Source organism: Vigna radiata, chromosome 10, assembly GCF_000741045.1.
Source record: "Vigna radiata var. radiata cultivar VC1973A chromosome 10, Vradiata_ver6, whole genome shotgun sequence".
Classification (NCBI taxonomy): domain Eukaryota; kingdom Viridiplantae; phylum Streptophyta; class Magnoliopsida; order Fabales; family Fabaceae; genus Vigna; species Vigna radiata.
The window spans coordinates 7,567,657-7,580,620 of record NC_028360.1 but is presented as its reverse complement, the minus strand read 5'-3'; the positions used below and the strand labels follow the sequence as shown (position 1 = coordinate 7,580,620).

General features: G+C 31.3%; 2 protein-coding genes across 3 annotated transcripts; one reads left to right on the top strand and one right to left on the bottom strand.

Annotated features, from left to right (window-relative positions):
- The first annotated feature begins 3,489 nt into the window (after positions 1–3,489).
- On the top strand, positions 3,490–6,869 carry LOC106774512 (ER membrane protein complex subunit 3). Of its 2 annotated transcripts, XM_014661533.2 has the most exons (9): positions 3,490–3,759; positions 3,877–4,046; positions 4,129–4,222; positions 4,526–4,645; positions 4,773–4,821; positions 5,401–5,500; positions 5,575–5,636; positions 5,807–5,865; positions 6,388–6,492. In XM_014661533.2, exons 2-9 carry the CDS (start codon positions 3,895–3,897, stop codon positions 6,490–6,492), a joined length of 741 nt encoding a protein of 246 aa, XP_014517019.1. In that variant the 5' UTR covers positions 3,490–3,759; positions 3,877–3,894. The 2 variants fall into 2 exon arrangements, with proteins under 2 accessions (XP_014517019.1, XP_022642643.1); XM_022786922.1 differs by lacking the exon at positions 3,490–3,759 and having other exon boundaries at positions 3,895–4,046; positions 6,388–6,869.
- An 833-nt stretch (positions 6,870–7,702) lies between these two features.
- On the bottom strand, positions 7,703–11,179 carry LOC106775185 (altered inheritance of mitochondria protein 32). The gene is made up of 5 exons (XM_014662263.2): positions 10,833–11,179; positions 9,778–9,863; positions 9,358–9,663; positions 9,123–9,206; positions 7,703–8,458 (listed from the first exon to the last, which is right to left on the bottom strand). The coding sequence occupies exons 1-5, from the start codon at positions 11,004–11,006 to the stop codon at positions 8,071–8,073; spliced, it is 1,038 nt and encodes a 345-aa protein (XP_014517749.1). The 5' UTR covers positions 11,007–11,179; the 3' UTR covers positions 7,703–8,070.
- Positions 11,180–12,964: the final 1,785 nt, after the last annotated feature.

Here is a 12,964-nt window from a genome sequence, read left to right as displayed (position 1 = left end):
TGCACTTGTGGTGGCCTCTACTGCTTTGCAAAGCCATTGCCGAGGGGTTTCACCCGACCACACACAAGGCTGGTCCGTTACCGCAGAATAGACCTCCAATGATAACGCCTACCCTAGGACCTCCCACTACTCTCACCACACGCGTCAATCCTCTCTAAGTGAGAATGAAAGACCGTTAGAGTGTTAGGGATAACCCCCCATAGTGGAAGCCTCTTACATACATTCAATACACTAACTGATCTCACCGAGAGATCTTAATTTCATATTCAATCCGACCACTTCAAATCACCTAATATTCCTCTTGAATCAATAATGTACCTCATAAACCACTTTGCTTCATCAAACATAAAATTTCATAGTCATTCAAGTACATTCTTACTATATTGGCTCATACCATACCCATACACCATCACACAACATTGACCATGTCATAAAACAACTCATACATTACATACTTTCACAAAACCATCACTTATTACCACAAATTTCTTTATGATATTTAATTATCAATACTTAAGTAATTCAAACAGCCTTGGGACCCTCACCAATGGTTCCGGAAGGGTCAAAAACCCCCAGAACGACCTAAAGAACGTCCAAAACGGATGTCCGGAACTCCCGAAACGTCAAAAACAAAAATGACAGCAGAAATAGTGTGCTGAATTGCGCCCAGCGCCAGGAAACAGAACCAAATGCGCCCAACGCCAGTTAGGTGGCGCCCAACGTGGATTCTGCAGGTTTTATGCATATTTTGCACAACTCACACCCCTAAATTCCGTTTTAGACCTTTTTATGAATTTCTAATCATTATAACTCGAAATTTAGGTGTATTTAAACTTGTCTAAAGGTGTATAAACATTCCTAACCTCAATTCCTAACAACTATGCATAGATTTACACTCAAAAACCTCAATTCTCTCAACTTATGGGCTCAAACCTAGATTTAACACTTGAGGACTGTTCTTGGCTATTTTGACACTTCTCACAAGTCACTTTGAACTTACATAAGTTGTCTTAACTGCCTAATTCAAGTTATAGCCCCTAGAGCTCAAAACCACTACCTCACTTCCTCTAAACTCACCCAAAACACTAGTTTTTCCTCAACCTAAGGACTCAATTCCACTTCTAGCGTCTAGGACCTCATTTTAACAATTTCTATGATTCTATTAAGTCACAATAGACTTACTAACAGTGTCCCAATAGACCAATTATACTTCAGACATCAACTTCTCAAAATCACTCCCTCACTTCCTCTATTTTGCCCCAAACACTATAAATTCACTTAACACTCTACCTAATAGTTCTTGAAACAGATTCACCTTACTAATAACTCAATCACAACCACACTTCTCCTCTAAATTACATATTCACAACACTAATTCATAGTTCCGCGATTTCTCATTCAATTACATACAACATACTTTCACACCAAACACAATTGTTCATCAAACCAGAAAATAATACAGATTTCAACACATGCACAGTTCATACAAACAATGAAAAACAGTATCTAGCTCCCCTTATCTCTAGTGTAGACAACCAAACTCAAGTAGGAACTCTAAACCACTTTGCTTGAAACCCCAAAGTATGAGAATCACCTATGAATCACCAATTGATGATGGAAAACGAATTTTAGAACCAAATAGAAGCTAGATTATGGAAGAAAACGAAATGGGTTGCTTGTAGCAAGAAATTGCATGTTTACAATCCTAGGGAAAAATGGAGAAAGGGGTTTTCTTACCCATTGGATGAAACGAAGATTCAATCGGTGAGAATGCTCCTCTTGAAGCCCTAAAGGCTTGGGTAACTTCAATTCAAGAAACAAACGGTGAAAATTTGAGTTTGGATGGATGGAAAGTGGAACAATGAAGAAGAAAAGAAGAAGAGTTGTGTTTTATGAGGAAGTGTCGTGAAAGAACATGAGAGTGCAAAGTTTTTACAAAAGTTTATTTTTGTGCATTTAGCCTTGGCCCAAAGACTAGCTGCCACGTGTACTCCACTAAAAAAATATTGTTTTCAAGGCATTACATTTCCTTATAATTATAACGTGGCAACAATAAGTATAATATATATGAAAATAATATTTATGAAATGAAATACGAGTTCTTTAAATAAAGTTATTGTATAAATTGATTTGAGTTTGAAATTCATAAACTAATTACTTAATATTATATTAATTGAATGCATTAAATAAAGTTCAATTCAATAATTTAACACAATTCGAAAAAATATTATTGGGCCAAATTTAATAGGAAGGATTTACTCACGGAATCATAATAACTTATAGGAATGTTAGTTTAATTGTTTTCTTAAATTTGACATCAAACTTATTAGTAAGGTAACAACTTTGAATTTGAACACTATATAATATTTTTATATCATTTCCAAGGTCAAAATCATACTATTGTTTTGTCATGAGTATTTTCTTTTTTTAACTCAAAATATTCATTTCATTTACCCGATAATAGTTAATTCGGTAAATTTTCACAGGCATAATAATTACATAACATCAAAATATTACTTTTAATGTTAAAAATATCTAAAATATATTTTAAAGTTAAAAATATCTAATTTAATTAGTTGTATGTGTTGTGAATTATAAATATTATACGAAAAAATAAAGAACAAATAGTCCATTAATTATAACTAATATTAGTATATTTTATTTTTAGTACAATAAAACATTATTCTTTTAGAATAAATTTTTTAATCTCATTTTTATTTCTACTGATCATGTGTTTTTATTAAAAAAATTAAAGTTGATATTCAAATAATTTAAACAAATTGAATTTTAAATTCATAAAGAAAAAATAAAAAAGTTTCTTAAAATATTATCATTAATTTTTCTTTTAATAAATATAAGTGATAATTATTACAAATGAAATACGAATTCAATTATGCATAATTAAAATTTATATTAAAGTTAATTTTTTATTATATTTAAAATAAAATATGTTAGTATTTATTATATTAAATTTATTCTTTATAAAAGAAATTATATTCAATAGATTTATTTTGATTTGAAATATATTAAATATATCCAAACAGTGACATGCAGTAACAACCTTAATAGTAACTTTCATAACAGTCTCGTGTTGTAATGCTAATAAATCATTAACAGTTTATCAGGTTCAACCATCAATTTTATGTTGGTGTTAGGGTTTTTAATGATAGTTTATCAGTCCTATGTCATCATTTTATACATTTTATTATATTCCTTATATTTTTTATTATTATTATATTTTAATATTCGCTACTATAAAACAATGTTTTGGCTATGAATAAAAAAGCAAAGTTTATGAATAAACGATATTGATTTGATGTTTTATATTCATTTCATCTAACAATAATACGTGGTTTTGTATTTAATAAATCAATAAAATATATTAAAAATTAGAAGGTAGAATGATAAAATATACAAAAAAAAAAATAGATAATAAAATACACTAGATCACTATATATCAGTAGTCCATAGATAATATGTAACGTGATTAGGCTAATAAGGGTTTTTGCTTTTCCTCTTTTAAGGTTTCATCTTAAAAAACCAAAAACGCGATTATTTTTTTGCGATGAAAACAAAGTGTACTGTGTAACATTCTCTTTGTTCTTCAATCGCGAAATTAGGGTTCGGGACTTGTCTTCAATTTCGCAAATCCACCCAGCACCACGGCCATCTTGACCAAATTTTCTCAGAGACTTGTCGCAATTCTTCAGCAGTTTCGGTTTAGTAACCCGAAAAAACCGAATCATACAGGGCGACAGGGTGAGTTCTTCAAATTCAATTGGCAAAACCGAATAAAAGAAATATTTTTTCTTGAAAACGAAAGAAAAAAAAGGATTTTGGAGTCTTAAGCAGCTCTTATTTCATATGGGGTTGCAGGAAACTAAGAATTTGGCAATGGCTGAAGATCTGGTGCTGGATACTGCAATCAGAGACTGGGTGTTGATCCCTCTCTCTGTGGTTATGGTTCTCATTGGTGTGCTGCGCTATTTCGTTTCTAAGCTTATGCACTCTTCACAAACCCCAGATGCTAAAATTGTTAAGGAGGGGTATGCTTTAGCTTTGTTCATTGCTCGATTATGTGTTTATATTTTTCTTATTTTGATGTCTAAAGGATGTTAATAAATTCAGGCAAGTGATCGTTAGAGCTCGCAGTTTACGTGCTGGAGCGAATTTTATTCCTTCCAAGGCTTTTCGCGCACGCAAGATTTATTTCTGTAACGAGGTTTGTTTGTTATTTAGTGTATCTTAGATTTTCCAGAAGGATTTTTTTTGGTTTAAGGGCGTGGTTCTTGACTGGGAGAATATTCATGTTTCATTGTACTTATACTCAAACCTTGTTTCAGTGGATAATTTACAAGTTAGTTGATGAATGAATTTCAAACTTGATGTTTCTGAATCAGTTCTAGAAGTCATTAGTTAGAAGTTAATGACTGTGTCACGAGCTTTAAGTGGATTTTTAAATGATATTTTGTATGTACCTGACCAAATCAACAGTGAATTGATTGTTTGTGCATTTTCATTGAAGGAAAATGGTCTGTTGTTTGTTCCAAAGGGCCAGGGCCAGAATCCACAAGCACAGATGTTCTCTGATCCTAACATGGCCATGGATATGATGAAGAAAAACCTTTCAATGATTATTCCCCAGGTGTTACTATTGGAGTTTGACAGTCTCTAGCTTTAGATTTTAGATCATGCTCTTTCTTGTACTTTTTCCCAATTATTAGGAGACGCCTCACTGTCTTTTACTTGTGTTGTTTCCTAATTTTTGACAGACTCTTACGTTTGCTTGGGTGAACTTCTTCTTTTCTGGATTCGTAGCAGGTAATTTTGGACTTGTAGTTATTTCGTATAGTTTATTAGAATATTTATTTTTGCGTGAATTCATATTCTTCAAAATGTCTTCTATATTTTTTGCTTAAATATGTTTTTAGTTTATGAAATATAGTCATATTTTGTTTTTGATACCTACAGTTTTTTTTTCTACTTTTGGTCCTGGTCCTTATTTTGTTTTGGTCTCTGTAATACACACACATTACAAATATTTGATAGGGACTAACAACTATATATTACTAGTACAAAAGATTAAAATTGAATATGTTATATAGATAAAATAACAAGCACCGAATCCAAAAGAAGAAACTTTACAGGACTAAAAGTACAAAAAATTTAGGTTACTAAAAGCAAAATTTGACCATACCTCAGGGACCAAAAATATATTTAAGCCTTTTTTTATCTATCATTTTAAAGTGCCAAGATTCAGGCTCTGTTCTTTGAATAGTTATACAACTTGTATATTGTATTAGCACATGAATGTGTTTAAGATGGTCATCTACTTGGCGTAGTCTTGGATTCATTACTTATATTGTTTACCTCTTGAAAATGTTTAAAACATTTTTGCAGCCAAGATACCCTTTCCTTTGACACAGAGGTTTAGGTCGATGTTACAGAATGGAATAGACCTTAGCACAGTAGATGTCAGCTATGTTAGCAGTCGCTCTTGGTAATATTCATTTTTCTGGATCTTTACATGTTTCACTCTTACTCTTGTTTAACTGTCAAAAGATTGCTTTTCAGGTACTTCCTCAATTTGTTTGGACTAAGAGGATTGTTTAGTCTCATCTTGGGTGAAGAAAATGGTTAGTTATGGCTTGAAAGCTGAGCACCTATATGTGTATACTTTTTCTTTAATTCAGTTATTTCATGAATATAGGTTTTTACAACCTCTCAGTATGTTATCGTTTTCCATTGTAGCCTGGGATTTTGGTTGACAGTAGTCCAAAATTTATGATGTCTATTTTTTATGCAGCTGTAGATGATACACAACGTATGATGCAAATGGGTGGATTTGGATTTGATCCTTCAAAGGTACGAATGAGCGGTTTACTCTTGATTTATCATAGTTTTGAAGATCAATCATTGAAAATTATCTTGTATGCATGACTTGTTGACACTTCCCCCTTTTGTCCATACAAGGCAAAAGTTATCATTTATTTTAGTGAGGACCTGTATGATGTAGATGACTTTTCCCGTAGTATTTGAGAAAGCTTACTTGAGCTTATAACCTTGTATAAAGTCTTTTTAGCTTAATTTAGCAAGTTTCTCGGTCAAGCTTATGGATAAACTCATTTGTTAATAACTTGTTGAATGAATGCTTATTAGATATCAAAGTTGGGATAGGATCCACATTGCTCTGGATTTGTGGTATTGTGATTAATTTTGGACTTTGAAAATGGGAAAATTGGAAATACAGTAAATGAGATATACCATGTATGTTCAGGCATGTATGTAAAAGGTGTAACTGAGTATGTGAGACTCAAATGAATCATAGTCTAGTCTCTAACAAACTAATCTCAATCTTCTTTGGTCTATTTTTAATCTTGTTTTCAGGGTCTGAGTGCTGAGAAAGACAATCTCGACATAACACAGCATGACTGGGCCTTACCGAATTTTGAGCATCGTGCTGAAGCTGTGTTAAGGAAAGCCATCAGTTAACTGTGTTGTTGAATAGGAAAGCTTAATTGCTTGCATTCTATTATTGCTGTAGGAGCTGTTATTTTTGCAGCAAAAGATTTAAAAGATCATGTTGGGATAATGAGTGTAGTTTTGAATCCGAACATATTTCATTTTATTATCAGAAAACCTTGGCACGATTTTGTTGAAGCTAGAACTGAAATCATTAATTCTTGTTTATTTTTCTTAATGCTCGTAGCCATAAGTAAGAAGCTTGAAAGCTTCCTGGAATTGTTGACTCCTGTAATGTGTGTCAAGTCCAATTCTATCTATATACGCTTCAGGTCTTGTAATGTTTCTTGTATCTTGTATGCCATTTTTAATTTTCATTTTAATGGAGTAAATTGATCTTCTGTCTCCTTGTATTTGCAGAGGGAGGTCAAGTTATTCTTAGCAGTTCTATTGTCGCTAGTTCTTTTTTTTTTTTTTCTTAATCATACATTCAGGGGTGTGTAACTTTTCAAAGTTACAGATTAAAGGAAAATGAATTATGAGGATGAGGAATTTTTTTTTGGATTAAGGAAAAATGAATTCTGATGATACGGAAAGGAAAATGAGGGGTGGAAACAGAATAAGTTTTTAATTGGTACTGAGATAATCATATCTAATTAATATATAAAAAGTAGAAACTTAATTATACATGAAACATGGTGGACTTTGCCCCTGTAATTAAGAAGTCAAAGTTTTCCTGTGAAAAAACTTGAAAGTTGATTTTCAAATGGGGAAATGTAGTTTATAAGAAAAGTGGGGATGTTTTATTTCTGGGAAAAAACATGACATTAACCTTCTTATAAAACCACTAAAATGGTCTTACTGTAAAACTGCTACTATATCTTACTGAGAAAGAATTTGTTTCAGTTTTTTCATTTTATTACTATTTTTTTTATTATTATTGTAAGAGTATATTACATTATGTTTCCATAGTGTGTATTAAACTACACTATTTTTCTTTTTATTCCATTTGGGTATATTTTAATAAATGAATGTTTTTATAATTATTTGTAATTTATAAGGATTTCCCATCGTGTTTAAACCTTAATGAATCAATAAACTGGTTACGATACTAGTTTACAATTTACTTCTTAAATTATTATAACAATTAAATAATATGAAAATATAATATCATAATTCTAAAATTTTAAAAACTGAAATAAAGAACAAATTCATAAACTTTAACTTGAAATACATACAAACAACTTTTAAAAGAAAAACAACACAAACTTCTCTATTATTATGAAAAGTTAATATCATGTATAAACTAATATCAAACACCAAAGTTAATTAGCTTTACATCAAGTTAATATAAATGTCACAGTCCAATTCCACCTAAATAAACTACTAATTTTAGTTTAAACATTCCCAGGCTAAGATTTCACGTATGTACTGATGAAGAAGCTAAGAGGTGAATTCCAAGTCTGAGCCATTTCAGATACTCATTTCCCTGCATGTCTGAAACGAGGCAGAAACTGAACATGCAACATAAAAAATGAAGACAAAACAACCTCATCCACTGCTAAACAACATTGCCATCAATTTGTTGACCTTGTTCTTCTCATCAACTCACTGCTTGTAGCAGCTATAGGCTATGGCGACCGACACCGCGGCACAGACAACAGCAAGAGCAGCATAAGTATCCTCTTGCTCCCAGCTGTCAAGCCATGTCGGCATGGAACTGAACTTGTGAGACACTCCTTTGCCCTTGTTGATCCGACGAAGCACATTCAGATTCTCCTTGCTCTTATGATCACCTGAAACCTCTCTACTTTCCTCTAATACATCATTCTGACAGCAACATGAGTCTTCATTGTCCTGGCAACAGCTCTCTCCATCTGTTTGACAGCGGCTGCTGCCGGCCACTGTGCTTCCTTCTAAATTTCTTGCACCATTCAGCTGAAGCCTTTGCTCTTGCTTTTTCTTCTGTTCATCTTCTGATAAACCTATTTGACCCCTGATGGCCAAATCAAAAACATGTTTCTGATCATCCTACTATATTCATATTATACTTTAGGCCCTTTAAATTTTGTGTTCATTTTGTTTCCTAAAAGATTTTTGTTTTAGGATTTTTAGTCCTTCATAGTATTACTCCTTACAAAATTATAAGCCTTTGATACAGGTCTATTATTTGAGAAATACCAAGAATGTTCTCCTATCTACTTTTTACAGATACCAAAATCATATATAAGTCGATATACTTCTTCCTCTAACCCAAAACTAAAATAAATTGAACCAAACACGCTAAACTTCTGAATGACAAATAATCTCAAACAAAAAAAGTCCCTACTTACAAAGCTACAAATACTAGATATAGTAATAAAACCCAAGAAATGCTACAAACAATCTCGGAAAACTGTTTCAGTTCATGGAAAAACTATTTCATAGATTCTTACGTTTCTTCTGTTAGAAGTGCTTACAGAAAAGTTTCCTCCTCACAGACCTCAAACTATAACTAAAACTTTCACCTTGAATGTAAAATTAACTCTTACTGCACAGACTGAGCCTGTGCTCCAAAAATCAAACAAGAGAGCAATCCGGCAGTGTCTTTTAAAGAATGAAACTAAAACAATAAGAATCTTTAATATTTAATGTTAAATAAAGTTAGAGAAAAATGCTACCTCCATAGTGAGTCAAAAATCTCCCCTGCAATGATATGCTGGCGAAACAATAAAGGCACATCATCTGGAGTAACATATCCATACCTACATAGTTTAGTTAATAACAACTCTGATCAGATGAATATAAAAGACAAAGAAACAATGTTACAAAGGTGTTTCCCAAGTTTAAAGAAGAAATAGAAATTCTATGGGGAAAAAAAGATATGCTAATAACCAGGAGAAATCTCCTCCTTACAAGTGGCCCGTGACTTCGCCGTTGATGCTCGATCCGATTATAATGACATTTCCTGCATACTTGTTGCCCCCAATGTGAGAGCAGGAGCTAACCAACACGTTGCCTTGGAGTCCATGTAACCCTATCTCTTCCCTGAATCTACTGACCAAGACAGGCCCAAAAACCCCACATCTACGATCGCGTGATCCATGAGAGCAGACGAAAACGTATGAAGCTTTTAAGGATTCAGGATTTCCAGGAAGCCATTCTCCTTCCTTGACAATAACTTCTTCAACAAATGTCTCAACATCAAAATGGGTTAATCTCCTGCAATTTCACTAAAATTACTCCTTTTGTTGATAAGGAATAAAGGAAAACAAGAGAGAGCATTTATAGGGGAATTAGAAGTTGAGAAACAGAACTTGAGCTATAAGGACTAACCTATATCTGATCATGTCAGGAAAGATTAACACATCTCCATTTGATGTTTCAGTCCCATCATGCCCCTCACATATTGTTAAGCAGGTCTAGTAAATGATGAACCCAAGACAATTAGCCATAGTCAGTATAATCTAAGGTGATTTCTGTTCACTTTTAACATTCAATTCCGGTGTAAGTTTTCATTAATAATCACATCAATGTTACTTTGGTTTTGTTCAGTTTCCTGATTTTAGAACTTTGTAAACGAAATGGTGAAAACAAGGAAACAAAAATAGGAAACAGACAGAAGAAATATGAGGTGACATTTTTGTAAGACCTATTTGGATTGGTGATAATCACTGAAATAGAATAATACTACAGACCTTTTTGGATAAAATTTGCTACGAGTATTTATAGAAGAAGAAAATAATAAGGTAAAATACATTGAACTCTTCCATGAACTAGAATCAACTTCCATGTATTGGGTCTAGGGGAAGCAAAATGAAGAAAGCTTCAATAAACTTTAAGTGTAAAAGCTGATTCCAGTTTATATGACAAACTTAATTCAGTCATGGAAAAGCCTATCCAAAATGACCATGATCCCCTGATTTGAATACTTCAAAACAAAATACAAGCCACTCCATACAGTACTTCTCCTTTTCTTTCCCAAACATGGGTTGGAAGCCCTTCCCATACCATTTCCTCATCCTATCATAAAAAATTATTAAACAACAGAATGTTGACTTTGATTTCAAGTTGTTTCCATTACTATGATTCATTCATTTCCTCACAGTCCTAGGCAAAAAGAACAAATATAAAAAACACCAAACCCATCTTAACAACAAGAGTTCAACAAAAGATCCCAAAACTAAACCAGTACATTATCCCTTGCTAGAGCAAGAATAACATAACAACCTTTAGCATTTTCCTTCTCTCCCTAGCACCTTACACCCCACCCCCGAAAAACATGAAAAGAAAAGAAAACATCTTTGAATAAAAAAATTGATTATAAATAAAAGCAAAAAACAAAAGACACCAAAGAAATCAAGAATGATGAGAGGAAAACAAAAGTGAACCTCTTTCTTAATATGAGGCTTTCTTGCATTAATGGCCGCGTGGAGCAGTCTGGGCAAGCGATCAAACTCTGCAGCCTCAATGCGCGGTGGCCACACGGCGGGGTTCTTGTAGCACAGGAACACGTGCCGGCGGTAGAAGAAATCCGACGAGGAGTCGTTGCTGCTGCTACCCATCTTCGTCTAAATGCTAAAGTTTGAATCTTTTGTGACAAAAAACGAGAATGACGGCGAGTGAGTGTGGAAGTGATTGCAACTTGCAAGAGTGTGCACTGTGAGTGTCTGTGCAAAGCTTTCTCTTTGGTGATGTTTTGTTTTTGGTAGAGAAGTTCTCTTCCTGTGAGGTAGGGTGTACTGTCTTTATAGTGAGATCGGCTTTATAGATTTGATTTTTATTTTACAGAAAAAGTTATGACTGATTAGATTCTTCAACGTGCAAAAAGGACAATAATTACATTTTTTTTCAAATTTTATTATTATTAAAATTATTTTAATGTTACATATAATTTTTAGTAACTTGTTATGTGATTTAAGGTGAAAAAAATGTTGACTACATATTTTTTTTTAACTATATCTATTATGTTGTTCCTTTACACTTTCAAATTAGAAGTACAGAAAAAAAAAATAATATTGAATCTAAATTAATCCACCCCCGAAATCGCAGGAAAAGGTAAAAATAAATGTAAAATAATTTTCAAATTTTGTTGATAATAATACATATTAAAGACATTATCCTCTTTAAATTAACATCAACTTGATCTTATATTATAAATTTACTTTCTTTCTACTAAAAATGCAGTATAACTTTTAAAATTAGTTTAATAATAAATTATAGAACTCAGATAAATTCAAACTTACCCTTTCTAATGATTAAATAAGACTTTTTTTTATCCCCATAAAAAAAATTATTTAAAACCCAAAAATCATATGATATTGTCTAATTTAATTTTAAAATCAATTATTTAAATTTAATCTTCAAAGTATGGTATTGTTATAACTTAGAATTAACAAAAGAAATTAATTTCATAAATTTAATTTCTTAATTTAACGAATTAAAGTTTTAAGAAATAATATCATAAAGAAATATAGTTATAGGATTAAATTGGACATTTATTATTTTCATCCACGGCTCCTATTTGCTGTTGCAAGTCAAATCTATATAATTAAATGTTTATAATTAATTATATATTTGGTGATTGGTGAGGGTGGGTGCCATTATTTTATTATTATATTTGAATTCCTTGAAAATTTAATATGTTAACGGCTTGTTCGAAATGATTAAAGAAACCGAAAGAGAATGCAAAAACTGTAGGATAAGATTTTCAAAATCTTGTGTCGTTTGGAGTCGCAGAAATTGGTACTTCCATTTTCTTTTGCAAAACTTTAAAAAAGTAAACCATAAATGAATCACAATATCAAAATAATTAATTGCATATTTGATATAATATTTTTTATTCTGCCACAATTAACCTACACAAATATATATATGATGATAAATCATTAGTGTGTTAATTAAGTTTTAAAATCATGTCATCATAAAATTTGAATATGTTAATTAAAATTTTATTAAATATTCAAACTTTTTTTTTTCAATTCAATTGATTTAATTTTTTCATTAAAAGATGATATTATTGTCATTTTACAATGTTATTTTGTTCACTTATATCTACAAAATAGTACAAGATCATGTAATTAATATAATATAGTAATATTCATACTCAAATGACTCTTCATAATTTTTAATTGTTTATTTGTATGGGATAAAATATGATTTTGTTTTATTTTTGTTTAAAATATAATGATCCTTTTATCCCTGTAAAAGTAAAACGTGTCTAATTTGATCTTAGTTACTTACTCTTTTTAATAAGTAAATCATTGAATGAAAAAAGTTAAAAGTATTAAAAACATTCATGACAACATATGCTTTTATCCTTCAAAAAAGGTTTTGTTTATTTTTCTTTCGTGTAAATTTAGAATTTATCAAAGTATTTCTATTTTATTGGAAAAATGTCTTAAATATTCCAATTTTTATACTGTTTAATTATTATAGAATATATTACATTTTTAATAAAAATATAACAACAATTTATTCAAGACATATAATTGACATTATAATTATTTAAAATAATATATAA